Source organism: Achroia grisella, unplaced genomic scaffold (genome assembly GCF_030625045.1).
Source record: "Achroia grisella isolate CSIRO2021 unplaced genomic scaffold, CSIRO_AGI_Agris_v1 utg780, whole genome shotgun sequence".
Lineage (NCBI taxonomy): Eukaryota > Metazoa > Arthropoda > Insecta > Lepidoptera > Pyralidae > Achroia > Achroia grisella.
The window spans coordinates 7,776,088-7,801,611 of NW_026713020.1; the positions used below are offsets into that span (position 1 = coordinate 7,776,088).

Genomic DNA, 25,524 nt, shown 5'->3' on the forward strand with positions numbered 1-25,524 from the left:
CGAGCGAAGCCGCGAGCAAAAGCTAGTCATATCATAATTATGATAGAATCGTAATCCAGCCACATATGTACTTTGAATATTAAAAAAAAAATATTTTTTTTTATTACGGTGTTTGGACTATTTTTTTTTGTATATGATAATGAAATGGTGCACCCGCCTGCGCTAACGGTTTACGCTGGCGGGGCACCAGTGGAGGATGATAAGATGAGCATGAGGTCAGGTCAGTTAGCCCATCGTGATAAATTCACATGGAATTTATCACGATGATTTCCAGGAGGAACCGCGTGGAGGTCGAGAGTCCACATTACTAACTCCCTTTCCCCGGGGGGAGGGGATTGTTAGTAATGTGGACTTTATAACCTATTACTAGCAATGTACCATGTCAGGTTGACCTCCACGCGGGTCCCCCTGGAAACCATCGTGATAAATTCCTGATGAATTTGCACGATGGGCTAACTGACCTGACCTCAGGTTCATCTTATCCTCCACTGGTGCCCCGCCAGCGTAAACCGTTAGCGCAGGCGGGTGCACCATTCCATTATCAACCCTCAAAAAAAAAATAGCCTGTATTAGACTACAATTAGATTAGACAATTAAATTAGACTTGATACCAATAGATAACCAACGCTAGATAACCGTAGCTTTTAAATAAACAAATTTTTAACTTGCGAGTGGTTTCTTGGACCACTCGAAAGTTAAAAATTTGTTTATTTACAGTTCCTCAAAAGAAAAAGGTCAATAAGCAGAATTCTAACCTTGTTTACGAATTAAGTGTAAACACAATGTTTTATATATGTCAGGGAATAATGATGTATTAATAATAATAATGTTGTTACCTACTTGTAAGTTGTTTTGAAATTATCAGTAGCTTTGAACTCTGTGATAACTTCATGTACGAAGTAAATATTATCTACTGATTAGTTATTTACAAGGAATATACCAGAATAATATTGTATTGAATATTGTATTGTTCTGGTATATCCCTTGTTTATATCAATATCATCATTACATAGTATAAAACAGAGTCGCTGTCGCTGTCTGTCCGTCCCTATGTATGCTTAAATCTTTAAAAGTACGCAACGGATTTTGAAGCGGTTTATTTGTAATAGATAGAGTGATTCACGAGGAAGGTTTATATGTATAATACATGTGCATACACCCGTGCGAAGCCGGGGTGAGTGGCTAGTTACATAGTATAAAATAAAGTCGCTGTCGCTGTCTGTCCGTCCCTATGTATGCTTAAAACTTTAAAATTACGTAACGGATTTTAAAGCTGTTTTTTTAGAGTGGCTAGTTAATATAGAATTGCTGTACCAAAATAGATTTTTTTATATTTCACTAAAACGAAGAGTATCTACGTATATATACATCTTCAGTCTTTTCTATTGCTGAAAGTAATGTTTTCAAGGCAACCTTAGCGAAACAGATTAAAATAACCAACAGGTAGCTATTATGAGAACAGGAGAATTTTCACTGGGGTCTACCATTCATTATTAGGGGCCGCCAATTATTACGTAAGAAGATTATAACAACTATTTACCCCCCCCCCCCAGCCCCCTTATCAGCAAAAGTAAACAAAGCTCTTACCCCCATGCTTACGTAAACATTTTTTAATTAATGTTTTATTTTTTTAGCAAACAGATTATAACAACTATTTCCCCCCCCCCCCATCACCCTTCTAAGCAAAAGCAAACAAAGCTCTTACCCCCTGCCCCCATGATTACCTAAAGATTTTTTAATTAAAGTTTCATTTTTTTAGCAAAGACAATATGAGGGTTGCCATTTGCGTAATAAAGTAAATGACTGACTATGACGTAATCATCATCATGACTATCCTACCCCCATGTCATCCAAAATAAGCAAAGCATAACCTCCCCGCCATAGTGCTTACGTAATACTTGAACGGCCCCTTCCTTAACTATGAAAGCAGGTACAGTATTGATGGTATCTGGTAATCGCAAGTGTCATAAACGTTGGTAAATCTGGACAGAATGTAGTTATATGTATATATGAATGTATGAATGTAGTTATATACTTACCTGTATACATAATTGTGAGTTATATTGTTACATATATCAACAAAGTAACAATAATTCTTTTACTCCAGACGACCTCGTTAGTTTAGCGGTTTAAAACACATCTTTCCTTCCGATGGTCGCGGGTTCAATTCTTCGCACGGCGCAAACATTTGTATTCACGACTACAATTTGGTGGTATAGGGATTTAGCACACTGCTTTCCATCCGATGGTCGCGGGTTCGATTCCTCGGACGGCACAAACATTTGTATTCATGAGCATAATTATTTCTATCGGTTTAGGTGTATATTTATATATCTATATATATTATGTATTTATTCAAAAAAATATCTATCTATTTGTATCAGTAGTCTAGTACCCGTAACACAAAGTCAGCTTAGCTTGGGACTAGATAGTGTTGTGTGAATTCACGGTATTTTTTTTTAATGATTTATATAATATAAATTTTATATATATATATTATATACGGGAGTAATACGTCATTATTATTATTATATATTTTTATTCTAACACTCATTCAGAAAGCAGACACATGCATGTCGCTTTTTTAAATAAATCTTGTTCAGCATTACAATTATAAGATTTCGTGCAAAAATTATATTGTTATAAAAAATCATTCCATCCGTCAATCCATCGTTTTTACGTGTAACCGTAACAAAGTGGCAGTTTTCGTCTTGTTGCGATTTAAAAGTGTACCAAAAAATAGTGTTGGAATCCTTATAAATCAATATACAAAAGAGAGAGTGGACTGTATTTATTGAAAAGAAAATAATTAATGGAAAAGGAAGTAAAAATAAGATTTCGACCTGGAAGAATGTCTTCCACACTCCGAACACTGCAAAGTAAGCAATGTAACACCAAACTCACTCACCTTTGCTCAGGAATGACCCGATGTGTAGTACTGTTTAGTGGCCACGCACTCTACAGTGTATATTTTCATCAAAAACAATTATATGCTTCAGTAATCAAGCCGGTGATACAACCTGTTTAGACTAAGAAGGTTCGGAATACGGAACAAATAGGAATCGGAAAATATTGATAAAAATCTTTCTCACCTTCGTCTGCGCTGCAACCGTGGCCCAATAGAAACACCATAGTGTTGCACACACCAATAAAAAAAGTTTATAACTCATGACTACACTATTTCACGCACTACGATATGATAAACTCAGACTATTGTCATATCTCACTATACACTGGGCCTTAGTCTCTGAAAATAAAAAAAAAAGCATTATTTTTTTATTCTGAATATCCTTCAAGGCAAAGGGAATTGAGCCTATACAGCTATATAATCGCCTATATTTTCGATTAGCTGTTCCCGCGACTTCGTCCGCGTGGAATTTAACTTAATTTTATAAAATAAAAGTAGTCAAGTTACTCCTTACTACATCAGCTACCTGCCAAAAAAAGTCTCGTCAAAATCGGTTCAGCCATTTCAGAGACTAGCCGGAACAAATAGACAGACAGACAGACAAAATTGTAAAAAATGTTATTTCGGTGTATGTACCGTATTTATATTCATTCGCATGTAGTAAAAAACGGCTATTTCAATATTACAGACACTCCAATTTTATTTATATGTATAGATGTTGATCGATATGTATCAACTTTCAAATTTAACTTGAAAATCGTTCCCAAGAAAATCTTAATCTTAATAAAATTATAAACGCGAAAGTTTGTAAGTATGGATGTTTGTTAGTCTTTCACGCAAAAACTACTGAACGGATTTTGATGACACTACAGTAATATAGCTTATACATCAGAATAACCTATAGGCTATATATTTTTATTATAATTTACATGTTGAAATTTATCGCGAGTGAAACCGCGAGCATAGCTATTATATTATATTTGTATACAGTTGTTCCCATACTGGCCATATAGTTTTATATCTCATATTTAAATTATACGTTTTACAATTACGAATTGTATCATATATTTTTGTATATAGAACCTTAGTAAATAATAAAAATAGACAACAACTATTACTAAATTGAATCTCGGACAACAACATATACTGTGACTACTTAAAAGTGCTTAAATTTAATAATAATAATAATCATCATCATTTATTCAGCATAAAAAAGAGTACAGAGTAAAAAAGAAAACTTAAATACTAATAATCGTCTATGCTGAAAAGGCTTCCATTCAGCTGGTGCCGCAGCGTGTCACTACAGCGCTGATTTTCAGTGGAGCCACTTGAAAAAAATAAAAAAAGAAATAGTATTCGTGATGAATTTAAATATATAAAATGAAGAATCAGTTAAATGGATGAATTATATGTATGTGTGATAAATATAGGAAAAATATATAAGTATAAAAAAGTGTTGATAGAAAGACTTTTGTGTAATATAATATAGCTTGAATATATTTATTTATTTAATCAATATATATGTATATATGACTACTGTATTTATCTGCCACGTTTAAGATTATTGTACTTTAAGTAAATATTTTTTAAAATGATGTTTAAAAGACGAAACTGACTGAATTTAAGTTTATAAGTATAAATTGTTCCTATTCTATTCTCTGTCATACAAAAATAGAATTTCCTCGTAATTACAAGTAAGGATCAAAAATCGATGAGACATTCACTTACTGGATGCAACCTTTAGCAATTTAATTATAAACAGCCGCGCCAAATGTCATTTGCACTTTAAAAATCGAACGCCCATCGATTTAACTTCTAACACCGATAGTGGCACAACACTACAAATTGAACCGAAACTTTTTTAATCTGTCATCGAATTCGTAATTCAAAATTCTCATTCGTAATTTAAAAATCGTGTTCGTTAAACATGTCGCCAGTACGCGAGTAGTTGATACTGCGTTTCGCGTGATACTGGCCTGGCATTTGAACTCGCGTGCGTTCGCTAGTGTTCGCGACCCTACCCCGCTCGGATTCCTGCGTCCGACCTTGGTCAATTGTTCAGAGATTCGCCACAGATTATAATACTAATCCGTTGTTTTAGAATATAGTTCAATACTATTTAAAGCGATGGATTTGAATGTAAATGTGTGAGTAAATACTAGTTTTCACAATTTATTTTTGGCCGCGATGCGCTTATTTGCATATCCATTAGTAAGGATGTATGCATATTAATTAGACGGCCTCGGTTGTCTAGCGGTTTACACCGGTTTACTTCCGATGGTCGCGGGTTCGATTCCTCAAAATACAAAAATTTGTATTCATGACTATGTTTGTTTGTATCGGTCTGAGTATTTTCTATGTATTGATCCGTCCAGTGGTTTGGGCTCTTTGTATGTGATAATGGAATGGTGCATCCGCCTGCGCTAACGGTTTACGCTGGCGGGGCACCAGTGGAGGGTGATAATATGAGCATGAGGTCAGGTCAGTTAGCCCATCGTGACAAATTCACCAGGAATTTAACACGATGGTTTCCAGGGGGGACCGCGTGGAGGTCAACCTGACATGGTACATTGCTAGTAATTGATTAATTAGTCCACATTACTAACAATCCCATTTCCCCCTAGTGGTTTGGGCTGTGCGTTGATAGATCACTATGTCAGTCACCTTTGAGTTATATATATTTAGACTATGGAATTATGTAATATTATGTTATCTGTGATGGAATGCATAAATAAATAAATAACATGTGGGCTATAAATTATGGCTTATAAATGTATGTACTTTCATATACATTTAGTTCTCTGAACGTCAAAAATCGTCTAAAACTTACCTATACTGTATTATTGGATGCTTATATTAATAATAATAATCTCAGGACAATTCACACAGCGCCATCTATACCCAAGTTAAGCTAGCTAAAGCTTGTATTACGGGCACTAGACAACTGATACAAATACATAGAAATATTTCTTTTTTCTTAATTACATACATATTATACATAGAAAACACATGATCATACTCATGAATACAAATGTTTGTGCCGTGCGAGGAATCGAACCCGCGACCATCGGACATAAAGCGGTGTGCTAAACCACTAGATCACCGAGGTCGTCATATTAATAAGTTACATAGAAACCACCTGTAACAATTTATACAATCGTGCTATTGAATAAATATATTTGCATCGTGCGAGGAATCGAACCCATGACCATCGGCAGTAGGCTCGTGTACTAAACCGCTAGACCAGCGAGACTGTGCCTATAATGTAGAATTCTTTCTATAATAACCTGACCATATACGTATATCTGTCTGTGACAATTAACCGATATGACGGAGAGAGGAAGTGTGTTATTTACTGAGAATGTCAGTATGTCGGTATGTCACGTTATTGTCGTGAGAACATAACTATTTAATGGTGTCATCTTTACTAATATGTTACGTGTGTGTCTGTATGTATATTATTACTCACTAGCAACTCGCCCCTTCTTCGCACGGGTACATATATTTTATACATTAACCTAGAAATCACTCTATTAAAAAAATCGCTTCAAAATCCGTTGCGTAGTTTTAAAGATTAAAGCATACATAGGGACAGCGACTTTATTTTATACTATGTAATGATGATATACAGTAGTGCCGTAAAAATGTCTAACGACTTGTGTACAGCGACCCAATTATTTCTATTCAACATTCGTGCATAGCGGTTGAGTGGGAAACAATAGAATAGCCCACAAAGGGTGATGGCGAGCCCACAAAAACCCCATCAGAGGCAATAGATGCGAGATACTGGCAGGCGGAGGCCGCGCCGGATGGTCATGGTCATAAACAATTGTTGAGGTAGCACGGCCACATCTTCATCCAAATATATATAACTCAAAGGTGACTGACATAGTGATCTATCAACGCACAGCCCAAACCACTGGACGGATCGGGCTGAAATTTGGCATGCAGGTAGATGTTATGACGTAGGCATCCATAAATAAAAAAAAATTGCATTCTGCACTTTGTCAATATAGTAAGTGTGTGAAATTTCTCCTCGTTTTATTTTGGTGAAAAGTAAAATAATGGAATATGATTTTAAAGGTAAATAAAAGAAAGGATTTTGATTAATTCTACTTTATAAACCACTTTCGCCAATATATTGTAGGTATATATATATAACTCAACTGACGGGATAAAAAAGGGGATGAAAGTTTGTATGAAACTTCGTCAATTTTAAACCGATCGGACTGAGACTTTGCATGCTTATGCATGCTACTATGACGTAGGCTAAGAAAGGAGTTTGATAAATTCCACCCCTAAAGACATAAATAAACGCGAGCGATGCCGCGAGCAAAAGCTAGTTCATTCATAAATTTAACAGCAACGCTCTTGTCGGTGGAGCTCTTGCCACTTTCTACGATCTTCCATCATACTTTTTAATCCTTGATACGACACGACTCCAATTCTGTCTTTAATTGGTTTGATGTAGCTGTGCCTTGGTCTTCCTCTCCCCCTCTTTCCTTCTATATTTCCCTCAATAATTACTTTAAAAAATTCATCGTATCGTATCACCTTAACATATTTCCTCATCTACTTTCCTCGGCCACATCTTACTTATTACTAATTTTTTTTCTAGATGACAATAGGATGATACACCCGCTGCGCTAACAGTTTTTTTTTATGGATGATAATGGAATGTTGCACCCGCCTGCGCTAACGGTTTACGCTGGCGGGGCACCAGTGGAGGATGATAAGATGAATATAAGATCAGGTCAGTTAGCACATCGTGACAAATTCACTAGGAATTTATCACGATGGTTGCCAGGAGGAACCGCGTGGAGATCAACCTAACATGGTACATGTCTAGCAATGGGGATTACTAGTTCCCATTACTAACGATCCCCTTGCTCCTGCACTAACGTTTTATGCTGACGGGGTGGTGGATGTTACTTCTTAGTATTATTTTTTTTATAGATGACAATGGAATGGTGCACCCGCCTGGTATATGGTTTACGCTGATGGGGCACCAGTGGAGGATGATAAGATGAGTATGAGGTCAGGTCAGGTAGCCCGTCGTGATAACGTGATACTGCACATTTATACACCAGTAAATATTAATAAATAAATACCCATTGTTCTTTCTCTACTTCTCCTAATGGAGAACCATGTCATACCGTACTTTTTAACAGTGGCACGTGCGCCTTAACACATAGAGGCGAATGTCCGATGCATGATTACGCTGTCATTAGCAGATTTGACATTAATTATGGCTTCTATATTGATTTTGATTGGATTTTAATAGACCTTTGTACAGAGTTGCTTAGCTTCTATAACAAACGAACAATTAAAAAGCAACTCTATTAACTGCGTCGTTAGTTGCAATATCATGTGAACTGATATCGCATCAGTTTACCAATGATTAAATTGATGGCGATAAGGTAGTTATTTAGTTTTGAAATGATCATAATGAGAAAGAATTTTGAAATTAGATACTTGGTACTAATTTTAATTTTCAGAGGGCAATGGAGAGGGCTATGCTCGGAGTTACTCTGCGTGATCGAATCAGAAATGAGGAGATCCGCAGAAGAGTGACCAGAACCAGAGTGACCGACATATCCGAGAATTGCGACTCTGAAGTGGCACATAGCTCATAGGACAGATGGCCATTGGGGCAGTAAAGTCCTCGAGTGGCGACCACGGACCGGAAGACGTAGCGTGGGAAGGCCTGCAGCAAGGTGGACCGACGATCTGGTCAAAATCGCTGGAAGGCATTGGATGCGAGCAGCGCAGGACCGATCGTCGTGGAGATCTTTGGGGGAGGCCTATGTCCAGCAGTGGACGTCTTCCGGGCTGCGATGATAATGATGATGACTAATTTGAAGCCTTGATATTTGGCGAATTACTAATATACTTTTTTTTTAAATTCTCGTGTTTAATATCATTACATAGTATAAAACAAAGTCGCTATCGCTGTTTGTCCATCCCTATGTATGCTTAAATCTTTAAAATTACGCAACGGATTTGAAGCGTTTTTTTTAATAGATAGATTGATTCAAGAGGAAGGTTTACATGTACACGGGCGAAGTCGGGGCGAGTAGCTAGTAAATAATAATATACATTTTATTCAGTATTATTATTTATATTGTTAAAAAAAAAGTGTAAGTGTTAAGACCCGGTTAATAATATAAATAATAAGACACTTTTTTTTTGTATTTTTTTTTTATTTTTATTTCTGTTGTAAATACCTAAAAGGTACTAAATAAATACTTATTCTGTTTGTTCTCTATATAAAAATACATTCATTTTTATGTAGCGAACAAACATTATTTTTAAACATGTGATGTAACTCAGGTTCTTAAGTAGGCTAATCCAATACTTAAGCTGTTCCTCTGTGTTATAGGTACTAGACAACTGATATAAATACATAGATACATTTATTTGTAAATAAATACATATTATACATAGAAAACACACAGACCGATACAAACAATCATACTCATGAATACAAATGTTTGTACCGTGCGAGGAATCGAACCCACAACCATCGGATAGTAAAGCGGTGTATTAAACCACTAGACCAGCGAGGCTGTCCTCAATCTGTAAGTTTTCTGCCGTAATGACAAATACATGGTTTAATACTATATAAATTTAGAATCTGCGTTATATAATCTTGAGTAACTATGTCAGACAGACAGACAAATGTCAAACCCGCCTATTTATTCGCTGACATTATAAAAATTGCTCCATATTCTTCATAGACAAGATTTACTCTGACTTCACAAGATGGTGTGCTGACGTAACGAACTGTTATTCATCACTACATATTTACATCGTGATATACTCAATCAATACTTAGAACATACATTTACAATTAACTACATATAATAACTAGATAACCCGGTTAGTGAATTAAAGTACTAACATCGCTATTAAAAATATGAGTTGATGGTAAAGCATCAAATATGTCAATGTGTTGTTTGTTAAAAAATCGGTTAAATCATATTTACTGAACGAAGCCTATTACTCACTAAACGATTAGTTGAATGACGAGCGTGCATGGCAATAGTTGTTCATGCACGGGATTTTCATTTAATGTTAGACATAGACCTATATAAATGTACATTGTAAATAAACTGGCTTTTTAAAAAAAAAGTAATTCAATTGAGTTTCTTGCTAATTCTTCTCAATTGGATCTATATACTGAACTGGACGGTAGCGAAAAATTATAATATAAAAAATTTTACGTTAATAAGCGGCTTACATGTCCTACATGAATAAATGATTTTTGAATTTGAATTTAGGGTTATAATAATTTATTTATTAAAGGAAAACCAAGGCTATTTCAGTATATCTTAAATAAAATCAATATAAACATCATACTAGGGAAGTGCGATGAATCGAACCCGCGACCATCGAACGTAAAGCGGTGTGCTAGACCGCTAGACCGCCGAGGTCGTCAAAGATCGTTCTCTATAGGTACAAAATTCTAGTGCCACACGTACATACCTATTTCATCTGCGATTTAATACGACATGCGTTTTCGTATGGCTTAGTATGTTGTACTAGAAATAGAAATAGAAATAATCTTTATTCAAATAAACTCATTACAAGCACTTTTTATTTAGTATGTTGTACTGAGAGTTTCCTCATTTCCTTGTATTTTTTTTTAGAGGATGATAATGAAATGGTGCACCCGCCTGCGCTAACGGTTTACGCTGGCGGGGCACCAGTGGAGGATGATAAGATGAGCATGAGGTCAGGTCAGTTAGCCCACCGTGATAAATTCACTTGGAATTTATCACGAAAGACCATGGGATCACGAGTGTAGATTACTAACAATGCGCTATAGTATTATTTTACACGTGCGGTCTAAAGTATACACAGAGGGCACACAAGCTGCATCACTGATGTCTGGAATTCGGGGGAGTACAAACAGCAGTCAAATTCAAAGTTCAAATTCAAAATATCTTTATTCATGTAGGTCTATTACAGACTCTTATGATATGTCAAATCTACCGTCAGTTCGGAATGATTTCGAGATGAGAAGAACTGACAAGAAACTCAGCTCGTATTATTATTTTTTTAATGTTGTACATATTTACAACAATACTATTTCATTTAAATTCAAATTTGGGAGAATAGAGTGACCACCAGCATATGCTATCGCAAAGAACAAAAAATCTAATCAGTGTTCGCAACCTGAACAGACCAGTCCCCACAAGCAGCACCCGATCACGAGTATGACGGTTGAGCCAGCCATCATTGCACTCAGCCATATTAGAGGGAGCACATCGACCCGGCCCACCACGCCGCCACAAGTTTGAACTTTATAGCGAGCATGACTGTTTCAAGTTACTCTACTACGTCAATTATATTATTTACAGCATACTGTACCAATCACAGTTTTCACCCATTACAATATTTAAATTACAATATGTCATTACTAAATTTAGAATAAGTTTCTTTAGTATACCTGATTGTCCGCTCCAGAGGCACTGGATATCGTTGCATTGTGGACCCGGTGTTTCTGGACGTGGACACAGATATATATATTAAGTGTATGTGTATATTATAACTTACTACTTAGTTACTAACATAGTTTTATATGTTTTTACTAACACAATATGGATGCAATCCGAATTAAAATAAATAATAATTTACATATATCTGCAAAAGTTTATTCGTTTAATTAATCCACAAATAAACATTAATCCTAATTGATAACCGTAGTTCAAGGTAAGTAGTTCCATAAATAATGTAGTTTTAATTGTAATTTAGTTTGCGGTAATCTTGAAATTATAATTAATCAAGTTTATTCATAACGTCGACGTACATTGTGTGTTCTATTACAGGGACGACGCATAATTTGTCAGTAGCCAAAACATATGTGCGTTGTAAATAAACAAAAACGTTAACATATGTTATTAATTATATATTGATCAATAGCGTCTTAACGAGAGAATATTTCAAGGGTAGTAGAAGGTAAAGGTAAAGGTAAGTAGTACAAATTAACTAGTTGTTTGTCGATTTCTTTCGTCCTGTTAAATTACGTACTCCCGACAGGTTCGGTGGTCTATCGGCAGTAGACCAACAGAAGTAAAGCACACAGCTCTACTTTGGTCGCGGGTTCGATTCCTCGCACGGCGCAGACTTTTGTATTCATGAGTATGATTTTTGTGTCGGTCTGGGTGTTTTCTATGCATATTATGTATGTATTTACAAAAAATCTAAGTAATTATATAAGTTGTCTAGTACCCATAACACAAGCTCTGCCTACCCTGGGCCGTGTCAATTGTCCAGAGTTATTCATTATTATAAAGATTTCTCACTTATCCAGGTTCCAGTTAGCCAGGTTTCACTGTAAGTAAGTAAGTCATTTATTCGCATTACAGACAGATATGCACATAACAATTAAGCCACACTGACATTGCTGTGCTGTATGTGTTAAATCATATTTACTGAGCAAGGCCTATTACTCACTAAACGATTACTTGAATGACGAGCGTGCCCCTATGCATTGTAAATAAACTGGATTAAAAAAAAGTAATTCAATTAAATTTCTTGCCAGTTCTTCTCAATTGGATCTATATACCGAACTGGACGGTAGGGAAAAAAATATAATGTAAAAACTTGACGTTCATAAGCGGCTAAAATGTCCTACATGAATAAATGATTTTTGAATTTGAATTTGTAATGTAATAAGCCTTTTTTCAGTAGGCATGCAAATTTCATTAATAAATCTAATAATTATATATATTAATACATTATAACAATTAGATACATATTAGATATTAAGAATTGAATTAAAGATTATTATTTTATAAACTTAAAAAAATTCTCATCTCCCCTCTTAAGGAGAGGAGATGGCAACTTACCCCAGGCAGTAGCACAGTCGGCCGGGGTTCAGGGCCCCAGGGAGAGAAACGTACAATGCGGGCAGAATCTAAGAGCACCGCTTTCTGCATCTTTCCCGGGAGTGAGCCGCCTCGGTATCCCAACCGTCTGAGATGTTGTTCCAGACTGGTTGGGATAAGACCGTTCACCGACATAACGATTGGAATGATTTCGGTGGATATCACCCCCCACATTTCGGTCATCTCGTGAGCCAGGTCGAGATATTTTCTCTTATTACTAGCATTGATATAATTTTTATTATTTTATTTTTATTTATAATTGAAATAATCGTCCAGAGAGTAAAAACTAACAGCCATTTGGTCATTTTATTTTAATAAATTTAAAATTATGTCCTGTCAATTTTATCAAATCTGCGGGTAAACTGTTATATATTTTGTGTGCCATGTAAGATACATTTTTTTTTAATAGGGTTAAGTTACTTTTGGGCAACGGTAAAGATTCAATACATAGAGGAAGTATGAAAGTGGCGCCGGTGTCGGAGAGGTTGATGAGTATCATGGTATGGACATGTAATGCGTAGGAACGAGGATAATATTTTAAGAAAGGTGTTACATATGAATGTGGATGGTTATAGGGCAGAGGAAGGCCGAAAAAGAGATGGATGGACTGTGTGAAAGATGATATGGTGTTATTTCAATACTTACATACACTCCAATTTTATTTATATGAAGAAAGGGAGTAAATAACGCGATGACTGCGAACAGGGATGAATGGAAGCGAAAAACATATTACACCGACCCCAAATAAATGGGATAAGGAAGAAGCAGATGAAGTTATTTTTGGGCAACACTAACTTATTTTACTGGAGGTTCAAAGTAGTTTTAGTAACAACAAAATTAAAATCTGAATCTAATGTTGAGAAAGATATTAAATTCTTAACACGATAACATCAAATCAAAGTCTTCTACAGACGCCGTCAATGAAATGAAGATAACAAAACTATTCCACACTGTGTACGTGACCAGACGTTCAGTTTTAAACGGGACTGTCCCATTTTATAATTACAAGTCCCGGTGTCCGCAAAATGAACTCTGGGACGCAGACCTGTCCCGTTTTCGGAAACTCCGCGAAAATTTGTGTGGTCGAGCAGGCCGGTTGTGATGTTTATTGTTGACTAGCTGCACCTGCGACTTCGTCCGCGTGGAATTTAACTTTATCTTTCTAAAATAAAAGTAGCCTAAGTTACTCCTTATTACATCAGCTACCTGCCAATAAAAGTCCCGTCAAAATTGGTCCAGCCATTTCAGAGATTAGCCGGAACAAACAGACAGACAGACAGACAAAAATTGTAGAAAATGTTATTTTGGTGTATGTACCATTCATTTTATATATTTGTATACATCTGTGTGTGTTGGAAACTGTTTGATAAACCTTTTTTATTATTTGTGTTTTTTATAATATTATATTTCTTTTTATATAGCTTTCGCTCGCGTTAATTTATCCCCTTAGGGGTGGAATTTATCAAAATCCGTTCTTAGAGGATGCCTACGTCATAGTAGCTTAATGCATGCAAAGTCTCAACCCGATCGGTTTAAAATTGGCAAAGTTTCATACAAACTTTCATCCCTCATTTTATGCCCTTGGGGATAGAAGTAATTAAAATCCTTTCTTAGCGGATGCCTACGTTACTACTCATAATAATACATTACATTTTAGAGATTATATTCTGATGGTATCAGGACATACATTTCATTTTATATATTTGTATACATCACATTTGTGTATTTCTTTTTATATAGCTTTCGCTCGCGTTAATAACATCTACCTGCATGCCAAATTTCAGCCCGATCCGTCTAGTAGTTTGGGCTGTGCGTTGATAGATCACTATGTCAGTCACCTTTGAGTTATATTTAGATAAATCATTATTACACAATATTTTACGACTATACCGGCGCCGCTTTCTTTGCTCGTCGTCCTGGTCTCCATCCATCACAGTGTGTATTTAAAAATGTCTATGATTTGTCTAATACCTATAACACCCGTTCAGCTTAACTTAAACTTCTTGAGGAATATTTCCTCGGTTTCACAAGCTCTGATTATCTTATGACTATTCGAAAGTGCTTAAATTAAGTTTATTTGAATAAATGATTTTCTATTCTATTCTATTCTGCTTACCTCGCGAACTTCATTCCGCCTCAAAATTAAATATGTCAAAAGATTTTTGAAGCTTACCTACGCAATAAATGTATGAACGCACCCTTTGTTTGACAGGTATCAGCCGTTTGTATGAGAAAATAAAATTGTTGTTTTCAATATTTTACATGTAATTTCTTCATATTTTATCACCGTTTAAACCTTTCCTGGACTTTCACGGATATTTCAAGACTAAAATTAGCCAAATTGGTTCAGCCGTTCTCGAGTTTTAGCGAGACTAACAAACAGTAATTCATTCTTATTAATATTCTAAAAATGCGAAAGTAACTCTGTCTATCTGTCTGTCTGTTTGTCTCGCTTTCACGCCGAAACCACTGAACCGATTTAAATGAAATTTGGTACACAGATAGTCTAGACCCTGGCAAAGGACATAGGCTACTTTTTAATGCAAAACAAGAGTTGCAAGGGGTTGAAAGGTTATATGGAAGTATCGTCATTTCACGCGTACGAAGTCGTGGCTGCAACTAGTTTTTATATATATATATAATAATAATATAATAATAATAATATTTATTCATGATACACATTTACATTTTAATTTACTGTAGTTCTACACTAGGCTCGCAGGCCTGTATTGTAGAGACTGGAGTGACTTATTATTGTGTTCATTTTACATGTTTACCTTTTGTATTAATAGCTATGGGACTTGTGTGTAAAATGTAGGGAATAAATTTGTGGATGTATAATCGAAAAGGTGAGCATTGGTGTGAATGAGAGTGTGTATGTATGAATATATGTGTGTTCAATTTGCAGAACTGTGTGTTAGCCGTAAGGTGGAAGTATTTGTTCTGTTATATTTTATATATATTGTTACATAATATTTATATTTATATACTGTTATATTTATATTTTTTAAGCTTTTTAATTTTAGGTTCTTAGTTGTACAGTTAGGTTATGTAAATACTAGTAATAAATATATTTTATATATATATAGATTACTAGAGTTTGCAGAAACTTTATGGTTCAGTCGCATACTACCTCTATTGAGGAGGTCGTGAGTTCGAATCGAGATATTTACCCGCGACATATTGTATTATTAAATTAACGTCATTGTATACAAATGTCAGCCAGATTGTAATCTGCTGATTGAAAATTATCTGACGTCGTTCAAGTGGTTGAGTAATTGGTCTTTGTGACGAGAGCGAGCAACTGTCAAAGTTATGATGAAATATATATTTGTTTATTTCCAGCAATCCCCGCAAACGTTGTGTTGCCATATAAATTAAAATCGTTATTAAAAAGCAGGGGTTGGTGATAGAGGGCTGTATATTTAGGGTTGTATGTATTTCTATTTTGTTCTTTCTATTATATGTAATTAGGTTGTATTTATTAGTTGTAATTTTATTTCAATTATTATCTTTAATATTTTAAATAGTGCCCTCTTTCTCTCCCCTTTATATATATATATATATTTTCCTCGTTTTGGTGCCACTGAAAACCAGCTGTATGATCACCTAGTACAAACATTAAAGCTGAGTGGAGCCATTCAGTGCATTTTTGGATGTAAACAATAATTATTTTATGTTTATTTTTAATTATCTACACGGTAAATTAAGTTTAATTATATGTACATTATATTTGCTCTTTTTTTTCGTTTGTTGTTTATATTGTATTTTTTACATTGCACTGAATAAAATATTTTTCTTTCTTTCTTTCATTCTTTCTTTCTTTCGTTCTTTCTTTCTTTCTTTCAATTTTTAATGCCACATTATAAAAAAAATTATCCAAAATATAAAAAATATAATTTGTTTGATTTGTTGAAGTTGCGCGGGTCAGCTAGTCCAATAATATACATACTTACAACGTTGTCCTTGATCAGAAACCAGCACCTTATAAGCATACTACATTATTTTACAAAATAAATTAATTTTGCTGTTTACGGCGTACACATGTGTGAATGAATAAAAAAACTGTGTAGGATGGCTAACACTATACAACTACCTACCCGTCACAGCTATAAAATATTAACACCAATTAACTAATAAAGCAGCGAATTTCAATACTAATTGGTGATTTATACAATCTGAGCCATATCGCTTTTAAATGTTGCCACCTACAAAAAATAACATAAGTCGTTTCCAATTAATTAAAAAATACAAATGTGTAAATAGATCTTAATGAGTATCGAGTATCACCTCACTATCCAATTTATCTTATACATTACCCACAGCTAACCGTGTATCAAGAAATCAATCAAATCAAATCGAATCAAAATATCTTTATTATCATCAGTCTCGCGGAGCATTGCACCATATCAATATATGTGTAATCCTTGTTATAGTATTTATGTAGTATAAGTAGTTTAATAATATAATTCATCACATTATTTACAGTTTATTCATACTTTATATATTTTGATAAAGAGCTCGAAGTTTAATATTTATGTAATTTTTTTAGTAATAAGTATAGTATAAGTAAGGAGCCAACAGAATATCACCGCTGCAGAGTTATCTGTAGCATTATGCTGAGTTGGCTGCCTTTTCAATTTGCGTCACATAAAGTCACCTACATTTCTTTTATTAATTCGTGTTTTTTCTGTATCTCATGTATATTATGTGTCTGTAATTGTGAATAAAGAATTTATCTATCTATCTAGGTCTACAACAGACTGTTATCATCATCTGCTTCTTCCTTATCCCATTCATATGGGGCGTAATGTTTTTCTCTTCCATTCATCCCTGTTCGCAGTCATCTCGTTATTTACTTCCTTTCTTACCATATCTCATCATATTTCAGACTCTTATGATATGTCAAAAGCTACCGTCAGTTCGAAGTGCATTCGAGTTAGGAACTGACAAAAAACTCAGCTCTTATTCTTTTCAAATGAGCTTGTACGTGTTTACAAAAATATAGATTATTTTTTTTAATTTTTGAGGAGAATTGAGTGACCACCCAGGATATGCTATTGCAATTCTGTCAGTAGGAAAATGGTATAATCAGTGGCCGCCGTAACCCGTAACCAGAACAGTATGAAAATGGAATTTTATTAATTTAGTACTGCAATGAGAAAGAAACTTGTCTGTTACTCATTTGGAATTTAGAGGAATTGTCCTTCAGCCCCTCCATAAGTCCTTCCTTTGGTTTGGAGTGCCATCTGCACTCGCCCCCTATCGCCCGGTGAAGCTACAAAGGTTTTAATTCTACCATTTAGTACTGCAATGAGCAAGAAACTTGTCTGTTACTAATTTGGAGTTGGAAGAATAGTCCTTCAGCCGCTCCATAAGTCCTTCCTTTGGTTTGGAGTGCCACCTGCACTCGCCCTCTATCACCCGGTGAAGCTGCAAAGGCCAATTGCAGCATTGGAATAGTTAAAAAAACTCGTTGTATTGCAAACTCTTTGCACATTTTTTGTATATTTGTTTTTTTGTTATTATGGTGCAATAAAGAATAATAAATACAAAAAAATAATATTTTTTTTAATATATTTATTTTTTCTACCAACTTTAAATGTATTTTCTTTATACAATTGTTATATTTTTATTGTTATTTTTGCCTTGCTACTATTTGTACACGTATCTTCATTATAAGTATTTGCCATTTTCTATCCATTGTTTGATTTATATCACGCATACAGTCCATTCATTCTATCGCCCGCTCGTTGGATGACGTTCCGATACTACAAAATTGCCTCAAATTCCCAAAACGTCAGTTTCAAAACGTAAAATCATATTAAAGCTAAACAATTGAAGGAAATTTATTAACAATTAACATTTAACGACATCGTTAACCCCAGGTCAAGAGGCATAGACGAAATTGACACACTCTCTTGTCTATGATATGACAGAGTATACGACGAGGGCTCTCGAAACAAAAGTGTCTATGATTCAAAATCGTGAATCGAATAGCTTATCCTTGACTTATAAATATGTTTATTATTCATACGACAAAATTGACTGTACTTTTTGTTGTAATAATAGTAATATTATTTTATACAATACTAGCTTTTGCCCGCGGCTTCGCTCGCGTTAATTTATCCCCTTAGGGGTGGAATTTATCAAAATCCTTTCATAGGGGATGCCTACGTCATAGTAGCTTTATGCATGCAAAGTCTCAGCTCGATCGGTTTAAAATTGACAAAGTTTCATACAAACTTTCATCCCCTATTTTATCCCCTTGGGGGTAGAATTAATGAAAATCCTTTCTTAGCCGATGCCTACGTCATAACATCTACCTGCATGCCAAATTTCAGCCCGATCCGTCCAGTGGTTTGGGCTGTGTGTTGATAGATCACTACGTCAGTCACCTTTGAGTTATATATATATGTACCTACCTACAATATATTGGCGAAAGGGGTTTATAAAGTGGACTAATAACCCCATTGCAAGCAATATACCATGTCACCTCCACAAGTTGTAAGTCCTTCTCTTTATTTACCTTTAAAATCATATTCCATTATTTTACTTTTCACCAAAATAAAACGAGGAGTATGAAATTACACTTTACAATTTATATACAGACAAAGTGCAGAATGCAATTTTTTTTATTTATGTGGTTATATATTGGATCTCCTTTCAATACAGCGGTTGCGCTATCGGTGTACGCTCGCTAGTATTAGGAGTGAAACTCAAATTAATAATTTTGTTACATTTTTACTGGGCCGACGGCATGCAGCGCTATACTTAGTCAGTATAAAAGTACTACCAACCACAACCAATAGACACTCAAAGTTGGTTAATGTCTGATTAATTGTTTTTAATTCGCTGATGATATTGTATATTGGCTATAAACGTATTTGTTGTGGTTACCTTATTTTTAATATCTTCTAGGCTAGAGTGCTAATATTTTTTTTTAATTATGTCTAAAAAATACATTAATTCAATAAAAAAAAGTACATATACAACCATGTAGTTGTCAAATTGAGAATAGATTAAAATTGTTTGTCATTACTGTTAATACTCATAGTATTAACATCGCTATACAGCTATGCCACGCTCGTCATCCTGCGTGCGTCTGCGCGCAGAGCAATATAGTGCATCTGTGGCGCATTGCGTTTGCGCGGGAAACGCGTACAGCTATGCCGCGCTCGTCATCCTACTGCGTCTGTGCGCAGAGTAATATAGTGCATCTGTGGCGCATTGTGTTTGCGCGGGAAACGCGTACAGCTATGCCGCGCTCGTCATCCTACTGCATCTGTGCGCAGAGCAATATAGTGCATCTGTGGCGCATTGCGTTTGCGCGGGAAACGCGTACAGCTATGCCGCGTTCGTCATCCTACTGCATCTGTGCGCAGAGTAATATAGTGCATCTGTGGCGCATTGCTTTTGCGCGGGAAACGCGTACAGCTATGCCGCGCTCGTCATCCTACTGCATCTGTGCGCAGAGCAATATAGTGCATCTGTGGCGCATTGCGTTTGCGCGGGAAACGCGTACAGCTATGCCGCGCTCGTCATTCTACTGCATCTGTGCGCAGAGCAATATAGTGCATCTGTGGCGCATTGCGTTTGCGCGGGAAACGCGTACAGCTATGCCGCGCTCGTCATCCTACTACGTCTGCGCGCCGTGCAATATAGTGCATCTGTGGCGCATTACGTTTGCGCGGTAAAATAAAAAAACAAAATGGCTTCGTTTGCAGACGTACTGATTAATTGTTGTGCTCTTCATTATTAATTATTTTATACGTTTTTATACTATTTATATCTGCAATTTTTTTTTATTTATTTAAGCTTTGCATTCCATAATATTACAGCAAATAGATAGACAGGTATATTTCAAAGTAGGTTAATTATGGACCCTGTTGGGCACAGCAAGCAGAAGAGAAGAGAGGAGGACTTTATATTAACTACTAGCTGTATGTACATGCAACTACGACCTGCCGCCCGGGGAGTCGTCGCAATGTGTAAGGCCACCGCTATCCACCATATTAGGTATAAATAAATATTACAGAACTATAAAACCTTTGAAGTATCAATAAAGTCGGCCGCTCAGCTAAAATGTATGCAATGTAACTAATGCATGTGATATTAATAATAAATGTCTTAATCCATTAACTTATTTGTTTGGGAATCGTGCATGAAACTTGTGTTAATGTTTATAATATGATTTGCAGCACAACTAACTATACACTCGGCTTCGCACGCGTATAGTATTCACACAGCTCCATCTAGTCCCTTGTGTAACCGATACTAGACCATTTTTTTTCTAAATACTTACATAATAGAAATAGAAATAATCTTTATTCAAATAAACTCATTACAAGCACTTTTGAATAATCATATTTTGATTCTACCATTTCACTAGCGAGAAACTTGTGTGTTGCTCTTTTGAATAGATGCTTTTTTTGTCTGTTGACATGTAAGAATATTTAAGAAGCATTATAAGACAATAGAAATGTTTTATAATGTTTCTTGAATATTTTTATGCAAAAAAGGTTTTAAACATAGAATAGAATAGAATAGAAAATCATTTATTCAAATAAACTTACATTGAAGTAATTTTGATTACACTACCGCTCATTCGGAATGCTGTCTCATTCACAAGAAGAACAAGCAAGAAACTTGTGTGTTGCTCTTTTAAATAATTTATTCTTACTTACAATTTAAGTTTAAGTGTGTGAATACAAACCACCGATTAGCACTAATTCAATGAAATAATAAAATAGAAAAACCATTCAATATACAACAACTGGTTAAACAATTAATAAGAGAAAATAAGTCATAGTGATTAGAGCAGACCAGTCCACACAAGCAATACCCGTTCACGAGTATGACGGATGAGCCAGCCACCACTGCGTTCGACCATATTTTAGGGAGCCCAATGACCCGGTCCGCCACGCCGCCACAAGTCTGGTTAACATAAAGTTATTTATTCTGAAGAACTTAAAAAAAGAAGGAAGTTCACATTTCGGTTACATATTTTCACTCAGCTCCCTGTTGTTGTCTCCAATCTGGCCTCCATCCCTGAATATGTTCAATTAGTTTGTGGCAGTGTATATGAGTACATCGTGTGTCATATCTTACTTGAGATGACATGAGATGTCCCTTTAAGGCATGGCCCCGGCGCCGGTTGACCAACTCCCGCCCACTAGCATCGTCGGCCATGTTACCTATACATTATATTATCTGTGCCTATATCTACTACAACATAATGACAATTTGAATACAACCAGATTCTCCACGCGGTTCCCCCTGGAAACCATCGTGTTAAATTCCTGGTGAATTTGTCACGATGTGCTAACTGACCTGACCTCATGCTCATCTTATCATCCTCCACTGGTGCCCCGCCAGCGTAAACCGTTAGCGCAGGAGGTGCATCATTTCATTATCAACCTTTAAAAAAAATATAACCAGATTTGTAATATGGGTAAAATAACCTAGGACAATTAGGACAACAACGTCATTTTTTTCTGCAGTCATAATTGTATATTTGTCTGATTTAATGCCTGATGGTATTCTCTACCAGTCAACTGTTGTGTTGATCCGAGATAAAAAGGCGTGGCAATTTTGTAAATGATATTAAAATATAAAAATTATTAAAGAAAAATAATATATATACTACCCACATATAAAATTACATAAATAATTAGAACTCGGTCAAATCACATTATCTTTCCTTATATTATTTCTTTTCTGTCGTCACCATTGTTATATTACTAGTAGGTATTATTCCTATGCGTGTATCACAGTTACTTGCTGCTTGCATTATTTTGTGTTGTGTTGTATCTATTTATTGCATGTTGTTATGTATGTATGTATGTATATATATTTATTTAGTGTAGTATAAACATCATAATTTGTTTAACTTATATCAATTTTCAGTTGGGGGCCTGGTGATCTGTATTACAGGTTATGCCTATCTCAGACACCAGCTCCTCACAGCAAATCGATTAAAATAATAAATTTAAGTATTTTACTATAAAAAATACTACATGTATTATTGCCATCATGTTTGTGAGGAGAAATAAATAAATCATATTATTATTATGATTCATTTTTTTTCCCAAAAATTCTCTACTCCCCTCTTAAGGAGAGGAGATGGCAACATACCCCCGGCAGAAGCACAGTCGGCCGGGGTTCAGGGCCCCAGGGAGAGAAACCGGCGTACAATGCGGGCAGAATCTAAGAGCACCGCTTTCTGCATCTTTCCCGGGAGTGAAAATTATTTATTATATTTAAATTATTTATTATATATTAATTTGTCATTATTATTATTATGTTTTTTTTTCTCTTCTATTCTAGTGCCACGTCCCACCTTTTTTTTCTCCTCTACCCAAAGGTTGCCTGGAAGAGATTGCATAAGCGATAAGGCCGCCTTTTGTACCCTATTATTTTAATTACTCTATTAATGTAATTTTCCTGGTGCAATAAAGAGTATATAAATAAATAAATAAATAAGCAAAATATATAAGCTCTAAATATATAAGGATTATATACAATTTAAATGTATAATATACTATAATGTTTATTCATATAGTCTTACTAGCAGACCGGCCAAGTGTTGCTGTGGCTAAGGTTTTTGAATAAAATAATATTGCAACTATAAATTAAGATGTAAGCTATCCTATCTTTCAAGTTGGATCAAATTGCAGACAATGTGCAAATCAAATTTGTAATCGGATCAGTAGTTTAGGAGTCAATAGCGGACAAACAACGTGACACGTAATTTTTATATATAAAGATGGAATATATCTTTAGATAATGATGTGTCTGAATACTGTTAGAGAAATGTATGATAATGTTCACGCAACGATTAAATAATGGTAAAATTTTTATAAAATTTTATTGCCATATTTATTTAATCGACAGCCTACAAATTAGGTTTCAAGGTTCTAGCTTTAAAAATTACTATACTTCCATACAACCTTCATCCCCTTTCAACCCCTTACAACCCTAGTGGCTTATTTCCTTTCTCAGGGTCTAGATTAACTGTGTACCAAAGAACACACTTAGTAGTCTTTTAATTTCATTTAAATCGGTTCAGTCGTTTTGGCGAATACGCACGACAGACAGACAGAAAGAGTTACTTTCGCATTTATAGTACTAGTGGAACTATATTTCTTACTTTGACTTATGTGAATATTATGTATTTAGCGCATCTCTGTGATCTATTCGTGAAGATGACGAACCGGCTAGGAATGTCGCAAAACATGGTGGTAGGTACGTACAAAACTAATTTACTAATACCAAAAGTCAACCTTGATATAGTAAATATGGTCAATTAATTCAATTTATTTCTATATCTAGTTTATGCGCCTACGTCGTCCGTGTCGGATTAGAGCTAAAATGTCATCCATTTTTAGAATATTTCGCTTAAAAAGGATGATTTTTTGATGTTTGCAATTGGGGCATGCGTCAGTCACACCTTTTACCATCGCTCCGCTCGCCATCGACAGGTAATTCATCCCCACACGCTGGAACCTAAATGGTCTCGGACAGTGCGGTTTCCGAGGAGCTTACTCCCGCCTTAGATTGTGGAATGAACTATTTGTCGAGGTTTTATCCACTGACTATAGCATGGGGTTTTACAATAAGGGTATATTAAGGTTTCTTAGAAAACAAAAAACATTTATTTAAAAGAGCTGGAACTTAAGTGGTCTCGGAGATCCATTTTTCGAATATTCCGCTTAAAAAGGAAAGTTTTTTTGTGTATCTAATTTAAAATATTAGGGGAGCGGACAAGGGGATTGTTAGTAATGTATACTGATTCATCTGCTACTGATCATATTGATCATATTGCTGGCAATGTACCATGTCAGCTTGACGTCCACGCAGTTCCCCCTGGAAACGTTCGTGATAAATTCTTGGTGAATTTGACACGATGTGCTAACTGACCTGACCTCATGTTCGTCTTATCATCCTCTGGTGCCCCGCCAGCGTGAACCGTAAGCGCAGGCGGATGCACCATTTCATTGTCGTCAATAAAAAAATGCAAGAAATTTTGGATTACTACAAGCACTGAAGCACCCAGCGGGGTGAACACAATCTCCACTCAAGTACTTTTGTTTATATACAAATGTTCTTGAGTGAGTTCTGGGGTGAACACAATCTCCACTCAAGAACTTTTGTTTATATACAAATGTTCTTGAGTGAGTTCTGGGGTGAACACAACCTCCACTCAAGAACTTTTGTTTATGTACAAAAGTTTGAGTTTGAGTGGAGATTGTGTTCACCCCGCTGGGTGCTTCAGTGCTTGTAATAATCCAAAATATCTGAAATGGGAAAGAAGCTGATGACCCAACAAAAAGTTATAACAAATAAATCTATGCATATAAATAAAATTGGAGTATCTGTTTGTAATATTGTAATAACCGTTTTTTACTACACGCATATGAATACGGATACGGTACATCAAAATAACATTTTTTACAATTTTTGTCTGTCTGTTTGTTTCGGTTAAACTATGAAATGGCTGGACCGATTTTGACGGGACTTTTTTTTGTAGAGAGCTGATATAATAAAGAGTAACTTAGTTAGTCAACCCTATTATGTTTATTTGAATAAAGATTATTCATGTTACATTCTGTTTAGTCTGTGACTAGATGGCGTTGTGTGAATTATCCAGCTAAACTATTATTATATATACATTAGATCGCTGTCTACATATGGCAGATATCTAGATAACAATTCTGA

General features: G+C 35.3%; 1 protein-coding gene across 1 annotated transcript in view; it reads right to left on the reverse strand.

Annotated features, from left to right (window-relative positions):
* Nucleotides 1–4,861, reverse strand: part of LOC131850957 (uncharacterized) — a 70,596-nt gene extending 65,735 nt beyond the window's left edge. Inside the window, exons 1-2 of the mRNA XM_059201376.1 lie at nt 4,637–4,861; nt 3,093–3,247 (exon numbers count right to left, since the gene is read on the reverse strand). Of these exons, the coding sequence (XP_059057359.1) occupies nt 3,093–3,170 (78 nt within the window). The 5' untranslated portion in view covers nt 3,171–3,247; nt 4,637–4,861. The remainder of the gene's footprint in view (nt 1–3,092; nt 3,248–4,636) is intronic.
* Between the last annotated feature and the right edge of the window lie 20,663 nt (nt 4,862–25,524).